The sequence below is a fragment of the Phyllostomus hastatus genome, unplaced genomic scaffold (genome assembly GCF_019186645.2).
Source record: "Phyllostomus hastatus isolate PE091 unplaced genomic scaffold, TTU_PhHast_1.1 phas_contig_1162, whole genome shotgun sequence".
In the NCBI taxonomy this organism is placed as follows: Eukaryota; Metazoa; Chordata; class Mammalia; order Chiroptera; family Phyllostomidae; genus Phyllostomus; species Phyllostomus hastatus.
In genome coordinates this window covers 10,000,001-10,014,840 of record NW_025333537.1, presented here as the reverse complement: position 1 = coordinate 10,014,840, position 14,840 = coordinate 10,000,001, and the positions used below count along the sequence as shown (strand labels likewise).

General features: G+C 56.4%; 1 protein-coding gene across 1 annotated transcript in view; it reads right to left on the bottom strand.

Moving 5' to 3' along the window:
• Positions 1 to 1,261: 1,261 nt before the first annotated feature.
• The window catches only part of P2RX4 (purinergic receptor P2X 4), a 14,900-nt gene continuing 1,321 nt past the window's right edge, over positions 1,262 to 14,840 (bottom strand). Inside the window, exons 2-12 of the mRNA XM_045844281.1 lie at positions 11,406 to 11,553; positions 8,411 to 8,482; positions 8,233 to 8,305; positions 7,637 to 7,733; positions 5,895 to 5,975; positions 5,647 to 5,788; positions 5,415 to 5,551; positions 2,940 to 3,033; positions 2,729 to 2,794; positions 2,388 to 2,483; positions 1,262 to 1,833 (exon numbers count right to left, since the gene is read on the bottom strand). Of these exons, the coding sequence (XP_045700237.1) occupies positions 1,807 to 1,833; positions 2,388 to 2,483; positions 2,729 to 2,794; positions 2,940 to 3,033; positions 5,415 to 5,551; positions 5,647 to 5,788; positions 5,895 to 5,975; positions 7,637 to 7,733; positions 8,233 to 8,305; positions 8,411 to 8,482; positions 11,406 to 11,553 (1,033 nt within the window). The 3' untranslated portion in view covers positions 1,262 to 1,806. The remainder of the gene's footprint in view (positions 1,834 to 2,387; positions 2,484 to 2,728; positions 2,795 to 2,939; positions 3,034 to 5,414; positions 5,552 to 5,646; positions 5,789 to 5,894; positions 5,976 to 7,636; positions 7,734 to 8,232; positions 8,306 to 8,410; positions 8,483 to 11,405; positions 11,554 to 14,840) is intronic.

Sequence of the window (14,840 nt, the reverse complement as noted above, 5' to 3'; positions counted from 1 at the left end):
ACCCCTGTTCCGACGCTGCAGGGACACAGCACTGCAGTGCTGGCCTCCCGGGGCCGAGTGCAGGTGTTGCTACGAAAGACCCCACTGAGAATCCAGCGAAGGCCACAGGAATGCTCACGGGTGCACCACTTTGCAAAGTGCTAGGGGTTCCAGAGACTCCCAGAAGCCCACCGCTGGGTACGAGGGTCTGTACTTAAGAGGCAGCGCCAACAAGCGGGGGTGTAGCTGAACGCACGGTGACTCTGGGGGGTAAAAGGAGCAACCAATGCTGCGGCAGCGCCCACCCCCAGCCAGACCAGCCTTCTGTGTTAGCAAAGGGGACACTGGAAGGAGTCTCCTCCACGCCAGTAAGCATCACGCCTCAGTCTGCAGGGGAAGAGCCCTTCCGGAAAATTCCAGCTCCATTTGAGCTGCGGGTTCAGGTGGGCGTCTTTCAAAAGCCGCATAACCCAGAGCTTTTCCAGGGGGATTCGGTAAGGCTTCCCCCCACCCCGCCCCCAAAGCAAGAAAAGCCCAGATTGGTCATTTATCCGACAGAAGCCGAGCACTTTAAAATAAACTGTTCCTTCGGTACTTGGACGGGAATTCGTGACAAGGGGGAGGGCAAGCTGCTTTCTTTAGGGAGCTCCTGAACACGGGATGCAGAATCGAGGAGGTGTGAAGGTGAAGCTAGAAATAGCTTCATTAACATTCCAAACCGGTGGCAAGGTAGGTGGAGGTGGTGCTGCTTCTGGTTGGAGACTTCTGGAAAGCAAAGTGGGAGAGGGGAGGACAGGCCGTTTGCACTGTGTTCGCTGGTGCGTGGAGCACCATCATTTTAAGTAACACGTAAGCCCAGGTCAGGCACGTCATCGCTACAGAAGAGAAATCGAGCAGCCCTGGCTGGTGTGGCTCAGTGGATTGAGAGCCAGCCTGTGAATCAAAGGGTCACCAGTTTGATTCCCAGTCAGGGCACAGGCCTGGGTTGCGGGCCAGGTCTCCAGGAGGGGGTGTGCAAGAGGCAACCGCACATTGATGTTTCTCGCCCTTTGTCCTTCCCCTCAATAAAAATCTTTAAAATGAAAAGAAATCTTGTAAACTATAATAATACCACCTAACCGAGATCAGAATTCTTGGGCCTTTAGAGAAGGGTAAAGCAGGGAAAAGATCCAGCGACAGACTTGTCTCGGGAACCTTTTGGCAGCACGAGGAGTCGACAGAGGGATTTGCTAGGGAGGGAAGGCGCATTCTCGCTCCTGCTATGAAACCACGAAGACAGAGATTAGGAAAACCCTCTGCTTTAATGTGTGGTCCTTGATCATCCGTCTCCACACACCTCGTCTCAAAAGAGACACGTGAGCTCTGCCTCGTGACTGCGTGGGCAGAGTCTGGTGGGTGGGCAGCGGCAGCCCAGGCGAGCCACAGGCACCCAGGTGCCCCCGGGCGCCGCAGAGAGCTGCGGGGCCTGCCGTGCCCGGGCCGCAGAGGGCGGCGGCCGCGGAGAAAGGCCGGCCCTGGAGAAGGCCCCGGCCCCGCCGCCCCGGCGGCACCACTGTCCTTGGGCCCCAGCCCGCCCGCAGGGCTGCAAGCTGAAGGGACAGCAGAGGTGGCGCAGCCAAGGGCAGGGAGGTTCACGATGCACGTCCAACACCTTGACGCGGGAGCAGCTGGGCAGCCTCGGAGTGCGTGTGGAGTGGGGGCGGACTCGGAATCGGGGACGCGCTCGGGGTGCCGCGGCAGCCTCTTCTCCCTGCGCTGTGCTCTCCGCTTCGGTGAGGGCCGTGGGGAGCCCCGTGAGGGCCGTGGGGAGCCCCGTGAGGGCCGGCATCACCGGTCCATCTCGCTGTCGATGCCCTGGAAGGAACAATGCACGTGTCTGTACTTGGTATGTCCACGGAGAAACGCACTCACACCGCACTGCCCGGCGGCGGCGGGCCTGGGGCATTCGGGGTGGCCGGAGTCCGGCGCTTTTCCCGAGGCCTTGGGACAGCCCTCACAACCGTGCCACCCAGCCCCTGGGGCGGGGTGGGGCGTCTCAGAGCACGGTGCCCAGCCCCTTTGGCTCTGCAAGTTGAATCTGAGTCGAGTGTGGGCACTGATCCTGTCCTAACGTCCATTATCGTAACTAACCGGAGAGATCACTAGTTCAAACAAGGCTAGGTTTTAAAGAGGGAGTCCGTCTAAAGTGAGTACCAGTTCAGATGGTTTAGAAAGGGAGCCGGTGAGGAGAGTGGCGTGGGACTGCCCGGGCTGACGACGCACCGAAACAGCGGCAGCCGTGGTGCTAGGGCCCTCCCCGGGCCCAGCGCCCCGGGCCGTCCCCGCAACGGGTACAGGAGGCAGCAGGTGAAAGGCGGTGCCCAGCCCTCCCTGCCCGCTGCGTTCGGGGCGGGGGAGGGGTGGCCCACCTGCTCGTAGTCTTCCACGTATTTGTATTTCTTCTCCCGGTAGTAGTACCTTTTCTTCATGCAGTAGAGGACTATGATGTCACACAGCACTGTCGCCTGAAAGAACAAGCCGGGGTGCGTTAGTCCCTGTGTTTCTGGGTCTGGGATCTTGCGAGGAGGAGGAAGTCTCCATCTGTCTAGAGAAGGCAGGGCCCCACGGGGCTCGGTCCCAGGGGGGAAGGGAAGGGGGAGGTGGGGATGGGGGGGGGAACAAGCCCAGAGGGCTGAGGGGCTCGCAGGCTGTGCTGGCTACCGAGGAGGCCCCTGCCCTGGGGGCCAACAGAGAGGACCGCGTCACTCACCACCCCTAAGAGCGCCAGGCCGGAGCCAACGTTGATCATGGTTGGGATGATGTCAAACTTCCCAGCCTGCAAATGACACAGGGGAGAAGAAAGAAAGAGCTGCAACAGGGGTGGGTGCGGGCAGGTGGAGGATGGGGAGAGGGTCCCTCGCCCCCGGCCGACCCCGAAGAGGCCTAGCGGGGTCCGCATGGGGAGCTGGCGGCCGGGCTACCTTTCCGAACACGATGATGTCGAAGCGGATGCCGTAGGCCTTGATGAGTGTGCGGTGCTCGGTGCCAGTCGGGTCACTGTAGTACTTGGCAAACCTGGGAGCAGGAGCTCGGGTGAGAGGGAAAGGCAGAGGGTGGAGGGGGGGGGACAGCAGCCAGACCTTCCCTCTGGGTCCTGTTACAGCAGAAGCCCCTGGGGCCTCACAGAGTGGGCGGTGGCCAGGGACCCGCTCTGCCTGCTGAGCGGGTGACGTGCACCTAGGGGCCCCTCCCAACTCCCAGTGGCCGGGCAGCAGGAGGCCCGGCCTGCTGAGGAAGAGGGCACCTGGGCCCAGGAGAGGCTCCCTGCTCTGTCGTCACCGTCGCCTCCTCCGCCTTAAACCAGAACCTCTTGCTCTGCGTGTCCTTCCTTCCTGGCCGCTGAGCTGCCTGCCTCTCTCAAGGAGACCTTGGCCGCTAACAGCGTGCAGCCAGCCAGCAGCCACCCCCAAACTGCTCACGAAACTTAGCGCCAGCTCCGGCTTTTTTTTAAAGAACCACTGACCCACCAGTAGGTGAATAGGTGAGTGTGATGCGCCCACACAACGGCATGTTAACTTGGCCATGAAAAGAGATGACGTAACCAATGAATGCTACAACATTGGGCAAATCTCAGAAAAGCAGCACGCCGAGAGAAAGAGGCCAGACCCAGAGGGGCAGGCTGTCCGACTCCGTTCGTACGAGATGCCCAGAGCACGCAAATCCACAGATAGGAGGTTAGAGGTTGCGGGGGCTGGAGTGAGGGGGTACAGGGGTGATTGCTGAAGGGTGCAGGTGATGGCAATGTTTCTGGGGTGATGGAAATGGTCTAAAATTGACTGGTGGTAGCTGCACAACTCTGAATACACTGAACAGCTGAGCTCTACACTCTAAATAAGGTGAACTGTGTAGTGTGTGAACTGTGTCTCAGTAAAGACTTTTTTTTTTAAAAAGGGGAAAGTGATTGCGGGAGACCCACTGAGATGTGTTTTATACAGAGGAGCCACCGGAACCTAAATTCTTGGCCTGTGATGGGTCTCCACGTGGAGGTCCAGGCCTGGAACTCAGGCAGGGCCTGGTGCTGGCAGGGGGGCAGGGTGAGGGGTGCCCTTTTTGTGAGGGTCCCATCAGCTTCTCTCTGTGCTGGGTTTCCAGACAAGCAGTCTCTACAAGAACTGTGTGAGGGCACAGAGAGAGCAACAAAAATCCAACTCCTTTACTAGGAAAAATAATCAAAACATCTACCTTTGTATCCAGTGAGCCAGATGGTTCGCAAGGATAGCAGGTCGCGCCTGCATTTGATTCCACGTGTCACCACTAGAGGGAGACAACTGCAACACAACAGCACCACTGGCCCACTCCGGCGCCCCCTCCTAGGGCCTGTTTTTAACTGTGGCTACCGGCGTGCCAGACGTGTAACACAAGGCACATGAAAACGTGCAGGGCTACGTGCAAGTGGCAAACGTGACCCTGGCCCCTTGGCCCTCTCTGTAGATCACCGGCTGTGTACTGGACTGAACAGTGTCCTCCAACATCTATGTGAAACCCATGCCTGACCGTGCTTGGCGACAGGTCTTTGCAGATGTGATCGGCTAGGACGAGGACCTACTGCACGAAGGCGGGCCCTGCATCCAACAAGACTGTGTCTTTACACCACAAAGGAGAGGGCGCGCAGAGGGGCGCAGGCCCTGTGACCACGGCGGCAGAGACTGGAGCGATGTGTCTGCCAGCCAAGCAGCACCAGGGATGGTGGTCGGGAAGCCCCCAGGAAGCTGGAAGGGGCCAGGAAGGGCTCGAGCCGGGCCTTGCTGACGCCTTGACCTCGGGCTTCTAGCCCCCGGGACTGTGAGCGGGTGGGTCCCCGTCGTTTCCAGCCGCCCGGTTTGTGGTGCTCTGTTACGGCCAACCCGGGGACATGGACACGCAGCACTTTCAGCAGAGCAATACCAGCGAAGGCCTATCCTGATGCTAAAACCTGTATCCTCTGCACGTTGGAGAGGCCGGGGCCGGCTCGGTCTTCGGGAAACCAATTCCTGGGTGAGGCCCAGAGGCCTCTGGACGGGAAGGTACGAGCTCACCCAGGCCTCCAAGTTAGTGCACGGAGGGGCCCCGCCTGAGGCTGGCCCGAGGAAGCCGGGGCAGCGGCCAGTGGCCTCTCTCTTGGCTGCTCTGCAAGCTGCCCCAGCGCGTCTCCCGAGGCAGGAAAGGGGAAAGGGGGCTCTCTCACGCGCCAGGATGCCACGGGCGCGCGGGTTCCCGCTCGGCACGTTCTCTGCGCACGCTCCAGCCTGCCCTGGTGGCGCTCTGAGCGCTGCTCTTGGGCGGGCGAGGGTGCCTCCGCGGCGGAGCGATCCGGCCACCGCGGAGCGATCCGGCCACCGCGGAGCGATCCAACCACCGTCGCCTCCCCGCCCACCGCGCACGTGAGAAACAGGGCCCGCGCCCGCGCCCACGCCCACCTGAAATTGTAGCCGGGGGACACGTTGTGGTCCAGGTCACGGGTGTCCAGGCGGCGGAAGGAGTACCTGGGCAGGCAGTGGGAGGCGGCCCTGTCCAGGTTGCAGTCCCATTTGATCTGGATGCCCATGATGCCGCCCTGCGGGGGTGAGCAGAGAGAGACACACAGAGACAGACCGGCCTTCCTGGGCGCCCGCTCCGGGCTGAGGCCCGCGGGACGGGGGCCGCGCCTACCTCCACCGCCATGTCCCTGAAGCTGTGCCCCGCGCTCTGCACTATTTTGCCGAGACGGAAGATGGGGCAGAAGGGGTCGGTCGCGGCGTCGTAGACGCAGGATTTGAGGTAGGCGGTGGTGGTGTTGGGGAGGATGTTTCTCCTAGAGCCCGGGAGGAAGCAGAAAACAGAAACAAGGAGAAGCTCGAAGAGCCCGAAGTGTTTCTCCAAGAGACACCGGTGAACCCCCACCGCCGGCCACCACTTACTTGCTGAAGTTAAATTTGGGGTACCAGATGTTGTTCTTCACCAGAACGGTGAAGTTCTCTGCAGCCTGTAAAAAAGCGGGTCTGAAAAAAAATCATGTCGTTAGTATTAATGGAAGTACAAATATATGTGCACTCACATACCTGTTAGTATTTTTTAAAAGCATACACATGCATCTTACAATGTCATTTTGTAAAAAAAAAGAAAAAAGGGGGCAGTGTTTCTAGCATTTTCTGCTCTCCTCTGTGTAAACACTCGGTCGAGAGAGGAGACGCCTTCAGGTGTCTTCCCTCCCGGCCTCTGGCCCCAGGCAGCCAGAACAGAAGAACCCGTGCCTGCGGGCCGCCCTGGAATTCTCTCCACTGTCCCATCTCAGGGCTTGCTCGACAGACCTGGTTTTACGAAAGTCAAAGCAAAGGTCAGTTCGCCTAGAGGCTGGATCCTGGCCTCTCAAACACACACACAGAGTGGCGTCCTCTGGCCCGCAGCCTGTTCTCAGAAGTGGCGCACCAGCGCCTGGAATCGGACCCCGAGGGGACCCCACCTCTTGGATGGGTTTCTGTGCGGGAGAATCGCCGCTGCAGGCTGAGCCCTCTGTGGGGGAGTCCTCCCTGGTCCTGATGGCGTCTTTGAGAATATAAACAATGGTCTCCCCAGCCCTGAGACAGGAGCAAGGCCAAGGCGACACAAGGAGGAAGGCTGCGCCTGTCACCACTCCTGGCGACCTTGACCCAGGCACCTCTCTCGGGGCTTCCAGTTCCCTCGTCCCTGTATCAAGGGGATGGGTCACAGCAGACTCACAAACTGGGTCACAGTTTTCAAACTCTTGTCCTTCCCTGTACCACAACCTTCCCCCGACATCTGAGCATCTCCTATGCGACACTTCCGGTGGCCTTTAGCACATTTATAGTGTCGCACAACCTGCATCTCTATCTTGTTCCAGAACACTCTGCATCACCCCATAAGGAGACCCTGTCCCCATGAAGTAGTTACTATCTGCTTTCTTCTCCCCTCAGCCCTCGGGAACCAGCAGTCCGTCTTCCGTCTCCACGGATGTGTCTGTCCTGGGTATTTCATGTGAATGGGTGTTTCTGTGTGGTCTGCTTTCACTCAGCATAACGTTTTCGAGGCTCATCCACGTTGCAGCATGGGTCAGACGTCACTCCTTTTCAGGGCTGAATTGTATTCCACTGCGTTGGGTGGACTCTAACCTGTCCTCTCATCTGGTGATGGACATTTGGATGGCTTTCAGCTTGAGGATCAGCTCCCTTTCTTATTGACATTCATTTGGAAACGAAACGTTCCGCCATGGCCATAAGAAACGTCATTTGCTACAAGTCAGAGGTCACTGTTCAAATCAGTATAACAAAGCCAAACGATGTTACTGAAAGTTGTTGTTAATGTCACTGCTCTCTGCCCAAGGAGCCATCCGGGCTTGTTCTCTGTTGAGCAATGGACTTCAGGCACTGAGAACTGTTTCCTGTCCGTTATTTGCAACCGACAGAATCCCAACACAGAAAAAAGGCATCCGCTCCCTTAACTTCCAGAACTCGGTGACCCACCTCGCCACGGACAGCAGCCGCCTCGTGGTGGAGAAGGGCCACCCGAGGTAACGCCACTCCATGTGGACGCCGGGAGGACAAAGCCACTCCCCAGAGGTGCCACTCCCCCCGCCCCACCTCCTCCCCTTGGGCCTGAGAACCAGCGTTCAGTTCACCACCACCCCCCCCCGGCCAACACTCACGTCGGCACGTGTCTGTCATCCTCCACCGGGCACCAGGCTGCCACCTCGCACGTCTTCACGGTCCCGTTGAAGGGCACGCACCTTCCTGTTGCCACTCCTATGGGGGCGAGGGGGACCCAGGTCCACAGGGGGCCTCCTGTTTTCGACTTCTGTGAGGTGGGGAGTGGCAGCCCCCCCCCCCCCGTGGCACCCCGTGCCTTCCCGCCTGAGCGGTTGGAGTTCTGGGACTTAGTGTCTGGGAACTGCAGCTGGAGGAGAACGGGGCCCAAGGCCCAGCCACACCTCTGCTGTGCCTGCTGCAGGGCGGGGGTGGGGGTGGGGTGGGGGGGGATGCGGAGCCACAGCTTAAGGCAAGATCTGGGGTGGCTTCTGACGTGCAGATGACAGAGGTGACTACTGAGAGGGTCCCGGGACCTCGATCTGGACACCGGGCTCCCCCATGGTCACGTGAGGGTGTTGGGCAACGTGAGGGTGTTGGGCAACGTGGGGGATTTCTCCATCGGCAGAGCCCCCCCGGGGGAGGCAATGTGGTGGGGGGCCGCCTTGCCCAGGGCGGGTGTCTACGGGGGGGGTGGGCGGCAGTCCCACGCCCCTACCGCTGCTGTGGGTGCCCGCAGAGCCCGCAGTGCAGTCGGCGTCTGTCGTGCACACGGTGGTCTTGTCTGGGACCTGGGGAAAGAAGAGAGTGCGGCAGGGCCGGCCCCCCACACCGCGGGCCGGGGCTGGCAGGGGGGCGGGGTGTGAGGCCCGGGCTCTCCCCGAGCCGCCGCCTACCTCGGGGCAGAAGCCTTGGGTCTGGTTCATGGTGATGATCATGTTGGTCATGACGAAGAGGGAGTTCTTCTCCTGCAGAGAGGGCGGGAAGGGGAGAGAGCCGAGCCCCGTCACCGCCGGGGAGCCCGGCAGAGCCACAGAGCGCGCGCCGGACGTCCCCGGGACAGCGCCCTTCACGGCTCCCACGCGGCACGGAGAAGACAGCGGGAAAAACTGATCTCGGGGCCTCCCGCCCTGCCCTCTGAGGGTCTGCACCCTAACCGAAAACCGACTAAAACAAGGGCTTGTGTCTTCGTGTTGGGAGCAGCACTGCTCACCAAGGTGGACATAGCCCCGCGCTGATGGGCACGTGGAGGGCACGCACGCTGTGCTCTGCGCCGGCGACGGAACACTGCGGAGCCACGAGCGGGAACGGAGCCCCGACTCCCGCTGCGACGCGGACGAACCCCCCCCCCCCACGACACGAGGCTGAGTGGGAGCCGCCGGACCGGACGCGGAAGGCCTCGCAGCGTGTGATCCCACTGACATGCGATGTCCAGAGCAGGCGGATCCACGGACACGGAGGGCAGCCTGGCCGTCTGCCGCGGGGGGCGGGGAGGGCGGAGGAGCGCGACTGCTTCGCGTGCGCGGTTTCCTTTGCGGGGGACGAAGGCGTTCCGGAACGGGACTAAGGGGACGGCTGCACGACACCATGCATGTGCTACACGCCACGGAGTTCTTCATTCCGGAGTGGTTCATGTTATATGAGTTCCACCTCCATTTGAAAAACGTCTATTAACTTAAAATGGTTCCTTAATGAAGATCGACTTATTGAGGGGAAAGGGCCAACGAGGACTTGAGACATCCTCCGCCAACCGGATTGACTCACAACAACAACAGCAAAAAGCCACTTAAAGGTCTCCAGTTTGGCTGGCTTGCTTTCCCAGCCGGAACTGAAATAAAGAAAGTGTTCCGGTGCAGACTCGGTCAGGGTCGGCATCCACCGCTCTCCCGTTCAGAAAGAAGGTTCTCCTTTTTCCTCGGAACTTGGAAGGTGCCAGATGATTAATTTATTAGCATTTCTAAGAAATTTGAGAGCAATTTGTTGGGGATGAGACTGCTAATAAAGACTTGCTAATAATGACCTCCTTGTATAAGGGGTGGAAGACAAAGACCCCACAGATTCAAGCTGGGCCTCCCCCTCACTGGGCGCTGCCATTCTACCATGCAAAGCCTGCCAGAAGCTTTAGGCGTTTCACACTCCCAGGAAGGCTGGGGTCTGTGCTGGGCGCCACCAGTGGGGTCAGAGTGACTCAAGTACTGAGGGGCCTGTAGCCACCTCCACCCCGAGGTCTGACAAGGAGCTGGAAGCTCCAGGAACAGCTGGCATCTTCCAGGGAAAGGCCTAGAACAAGCCATGCTGGGAGACAAGGAAGTGGCCCCAGAGGAGACACGAGGTTGTGACCCGTGGCCCGAGTCTCCCAGGGCACCCGTCAGGTTCCCGGGTCGTGTTCCACGTGCAAACACAGGTGGTGTTTACCAAAGGCGGCCCCTCCCCCACTCCCAAGTGAGACGTGAACAGCTCAGACTGGTTTACTTTTTGGTTCCTCGTTCTTATCTGAGTTTAGGGAAATTTCGGACTGGAGATGAGCCAAAGCAGATGTGATGCGCACGGATGGTTGTGTTCCGACGCCGGAGAAGCAGAAGGGTGTTGAGGAAGCTCACGAGGAGAGCCCTGCGGGTCGCCCCCAGCCCCCAGCCCCCAGCCCCCAGTCCCCGGGACTTAGTGGAAGGCCCAGTGGCTGCGTGTTCCCTTCCACCGAGGGGCAGACGCAGCGGCCACATCCCTCCCTGGCCCCAGTGAACGGACTGGGCGGTACTCCCAGAGCCTGCCAGCACCGGGCCGTGACCTGGCGGGAAGCAGAGGTCTCTCTGTGGAGACAGGTGCCCGCCAACAGGCCCAGCCACCTGCAGCAACGGCGACTCCCCTGATCCATGTGGCCTTCATGGCTCGTGAGCTCTGTCTTCTCTTCTGGACACCCCACAAGACCCTCTCTTGAAAGGGCACGGAGGGCAATGAACACACTTGAAGAAAGAAGAGAGTTTCCAAAGTCCTTGCAGGGCTCTGAGCCGAGAGCCGCCAGCTGGTCTGCACTGAGCCGCCCGGGTTCCCGTGGCGTATGTGCCACCTGGAGGGGCATGCTGGGGCCGGGCTGTGTGGCGCGCGGCCACCTTCAAGGCTAACGAGAGTCAATATTTAACTTGGAGCTTTGTGGGACCGCAGACAGGAGACCAGGACGCTGTGGCAGTTCCTTTCTTCCTTTCCTTTTATTCCTGATGGAAGCCTGTGCAGGTCTGTCTGTTTCCTTCTGTTCAGCTTTTCGTTTCTAGGTGCTGCTCAGGGTTTTAATGCTGCTTGGAAAGGTCCACCTTGTGGGCTGACCACCATAAAGCAAATATAAAATGGGGAGAGGCGATGTTTCTACCTGAATTTTTTCCCAGGGTTTAAAATGTTTGCCTTAGCCCTGGCTGGCGTAGCTCAGTGGATTGAGCGCGGGCTGCGAACCAAAGCTTCGCAGGTTCGATTCTCAGTCAGGGCACATGCCTGGGTTGCAGGCCATGACCCCCAGCAACCGCACATTGATGTTTCTCTCTCTCTCTTTCTCCCTCCCTTCCCTCTCTAAAAATAAACAAATAAAATCTTAAAAAAAATGTTTGCCTTTTCACCTCTTAGGGCTTGAGACAGACCAAGGTGTCCTTGTGGACAGCTGCCTGTGTTTATCTGGCCGTGTTTCAGGGCAGAAGAAACTCGGCTGATTGAATACCACCTCTCAGATCGGGAGCCAAAGGGAGATCTGTGGGCACTGACTCCTTGGACTGAAACAGTTGGTCTGGGCACTGGGGATGTCAGCACTCTGGCCGTGCTGATCATTAACCAAGCGCGCGAGGTCAGCGAACAGCAAGGAGCTAGTTGGAGAGGCTTGAGCGCCAGACAGGGTCGTAACGGACACCATACCTGAGCTGGAATCACGTAATCAGCCACATCCCAGATCCGGAATCCTAGTTTGGAAGTGTTGGTCACAGTCACGCCCTTGGCTTTGGTAGTAATTGAGCTGACCACAGAGTCCACTTCCTGGTAGCCCTTTTCCCACACAAACACCCACCTACAAAACAAAACAAAACAAAACAAAACAGGCCTCTTGAATTGCTGTTAGGGTTTGGTGAGTTTGAACTGACACTAGGGAGCCTCTGCTAGTCAGAAGCTGCAAGTTCCACGTTCACTAATTATGTGACTTTGCAAAAGCCACCTAACTTTTTGAGGGTGGTGGTGGTCGCGGCGGCGGCTCCATTTCCACTTCTGCAAAGAAGGCATAATAGCACCTCAACCACAGGGTGGTTTGTGGCAAATTAATGAGACGATGGCAGTAGAGTGCCCAGCACTGGGATCTGCACGGAGAAAATGCTTGGTTAATGCTGTCTTATTAGCTACTTGAGCAATTTCAGTGCACTGTGACCTGCAGAATCACCAAGACAGCACAAAAATTATCATCATAACAGTTACCATTTGAGTGTTTTTAGGTGCCAGGCACTGATCTAAGCTCCTTATGTGTATTAACTAACTTAATCCTGACTGCTGTGTAAGACAAGTGTCCATTATTAGCTCCATTTTACAGAGAAGGAAACTGAGACACAGAGAGGTTAAGTCACTTGGCCAAAGTCACACAGCTAGTGAGTGGCATAATCAGGATGTGACCCCGAGCCTTCTGCCTCTGAAGCCTCTTCTCTTGACCTCTATGCTGTACTCCTTCTAAAACAAGATACACCTTTCAAGTAACTTCTTATAGTAATTTGCATACTTTCCTCCAAGAATGGAAGGCACATGTCTGCTTCTTTCCTCTGAAGTGGGGACATTAATATCAGTTTGGATAATTAAAAACATAAAGGCATCCCTGGCTGGCGTAGCTCAGTGGATTGAGCGAGGGCTGCGAACCAAAGCATCGCAGGTTCGATTCCCAGTCAGGGCACATGCCTGGGTTGCAGGCCATGACCCCCAGCAACAGCACATTGATGTTTCTCTCTCCCTTTCTCCCTCCCTTCCCTCTCTAAAAAATAAATAAATAAAATCTTAAAAAAAAAACCCCGTAAAGGCATCAGTACATAGTGGTTAGGACACCGGAAAACTGACCGAAGCCAGCTGATCTCCGGAACGTGTCTCAGCTCTACTACTCACTAGGCATCACTCTGGCTGAGTCGCTTCAGTTTTCCCGTCTGCAAGATGGGGATGATAACAGGACTCCACAGGATTGTTGCTGTGAGGTTTCATCAGTTAAGGCATGCCAGATGCTTAGGACAGTGTGTGTGAGTCACCACCAACAGGCCGAACTCGCCACGACGGGAATGTCTGCACCATGGAAACGGGCCGATGCTACAAACCAGAACTCCTCCCCACCAGAGCTACTGCTAAACACCTACCAGTGGCTGTTATTGTTATATTTTTCTAGAATCGAGAAATGCTAGCATCCTTCTCTCCTCCTCATAAGCTCTAGATGCTGAGACTTCAGAAATTCACCAGTTTTAGTGACTTAGAGGTCCTTCTCATCTGAGCAGTCTCCAAATCCATCTCCCACCCTAGAGAGGAGCTCTTCCCCTAGCAAGTCCTCTTCTTCGGGGTTCCCGGGAATCCAGCTGCAGCAGAAGCTTCCATTCAATTCTAGTCAGACATACTGAAGCTTAGTTCAGGAAGGTCACTACTGTTTTACCATTGGTTCAATAAATTGCTAAAGAGATGCAGTGTCCCAACATCATTATGTGATTTAACTGTTTCCTCATCCTGTGACTTAGAATTAGATAACAGAAATGCATGTTCAGTCTCTTTTTGTTCAGAAGATTGCTATGGGTCACGAGGGAAAAAAAGACCACAATTTCACCCTGATGAATTGGATCAGGACGTTAAGAAATTAGGTCTTTTGCCCTGGCTGGCATAGCTCAGTGGATTGAGCGCGGGCTGTGAACCAAAGCATCGCAGGTTTGATTCCCAGTCAGGGCACATGCCTGGGTTGCAGGCCACGGCCCCCAGCAACTGCACATTGATGTTTCTCTCTCTCTCCCCCTCCATTCTCTCTCTAAAAATAAATAAATAAAATCTTTAAAAAAAAAGAAATGAGATCTTTTTACAATCTCTTAATTTGAATCCAGAGTCAGTTTTGATCATGGCGAGATGGATAAAAGTGAAGCACTTATTGCTTAAAAAAAAATCCTCATGATGAAGGGAGGGAACACGTCCCAGGGACTCTAGAAAGACGTGCTGCCCCAAAGAAATATAACACGAGCCACGTATAAAGTTTAAAAAACTGTAGTAGCCCTGTTCAAAACCAAAAAGGGGTGAAATTAATTTTAATGATATATTTTACGTAACCCAATCTGTTTTCACATGTTATGAATATGAGGTTATGAGTGTGATATTTTACGGAGGTATTTTCATGCTATTTCTTCAAAACCCAGTGTGTACTTTACAGTGATAGCACGTCTCAATTTGAAGGGCGAACATGTCAAGTGCTCAACAGCCACACGGACTAGCGGCTCCCGAATCGTGCAGCCCAGACACAGTACTCCCCCCTTCTCTGCTGGGGACATGGTCTCAGACCCCCAGGGGATGCCTGAAACTGCAGGTCGCTTCCAAACCCTGTTTATACTGTGTTTTTTTTTCCTACACAGACACACCTGTGGTCAAGTTTACTTATAAATTCGGCGCAGCAAGAGATTAACGATGACTACTAATAAAACAGAGCAATTCGAACAATAAATATACTGTGATCAGAGTCACGTGAACGCGGCCACTCTCTTTCCGGTAACTGACCGGATGACCGGGAAGGCTGCGCAGTGACCGGTGGGAAGCGGGAATACGCAGCCGGGCAAGGGCAGGACCACGTCTCACGTGGGATGGCGCCAGGACGCCTTGGGATTTCATCGTGCTGCCCAGAGTGGCGTGCAAGTTAAAACACAGGAATTGCTTTTTCTGAAATTTCCCATTTAATATTTCCACACCTTGGCACTAAAACTGTGGGGAGCAAAACTGCGGATAAGGGGGGACAGACTCTATACCACGTGCAGTCTAGAACCTCACAGATACCCGAGGGTAGATACCAACTGACCTTCCCGCGAGCAGCAGGGGCAAAGAGGGAAAAGCTGCGAGAGAGCTTGATTCCAAAGGCTTCAGATCCAGCCCCGCCCCGGGGAGTTCAGTTAACCAGGTAAGTGTCACCTTTCAAAATGCAGGATGCATCACAATGACTGCAGGGGGTGGGGTGAGGAGTTCCTGGTGGAACTTCACGGGCCTGAGTCCAAACCTGGGGGTGGGTTAGGTAGTCCTGGTGTAGATAACACACCTGGAAAATCATTTTACTGAGTACTGTCAGTCCCTGCGGCTGCTGGGCTGCTAGAGGTCGGAGGT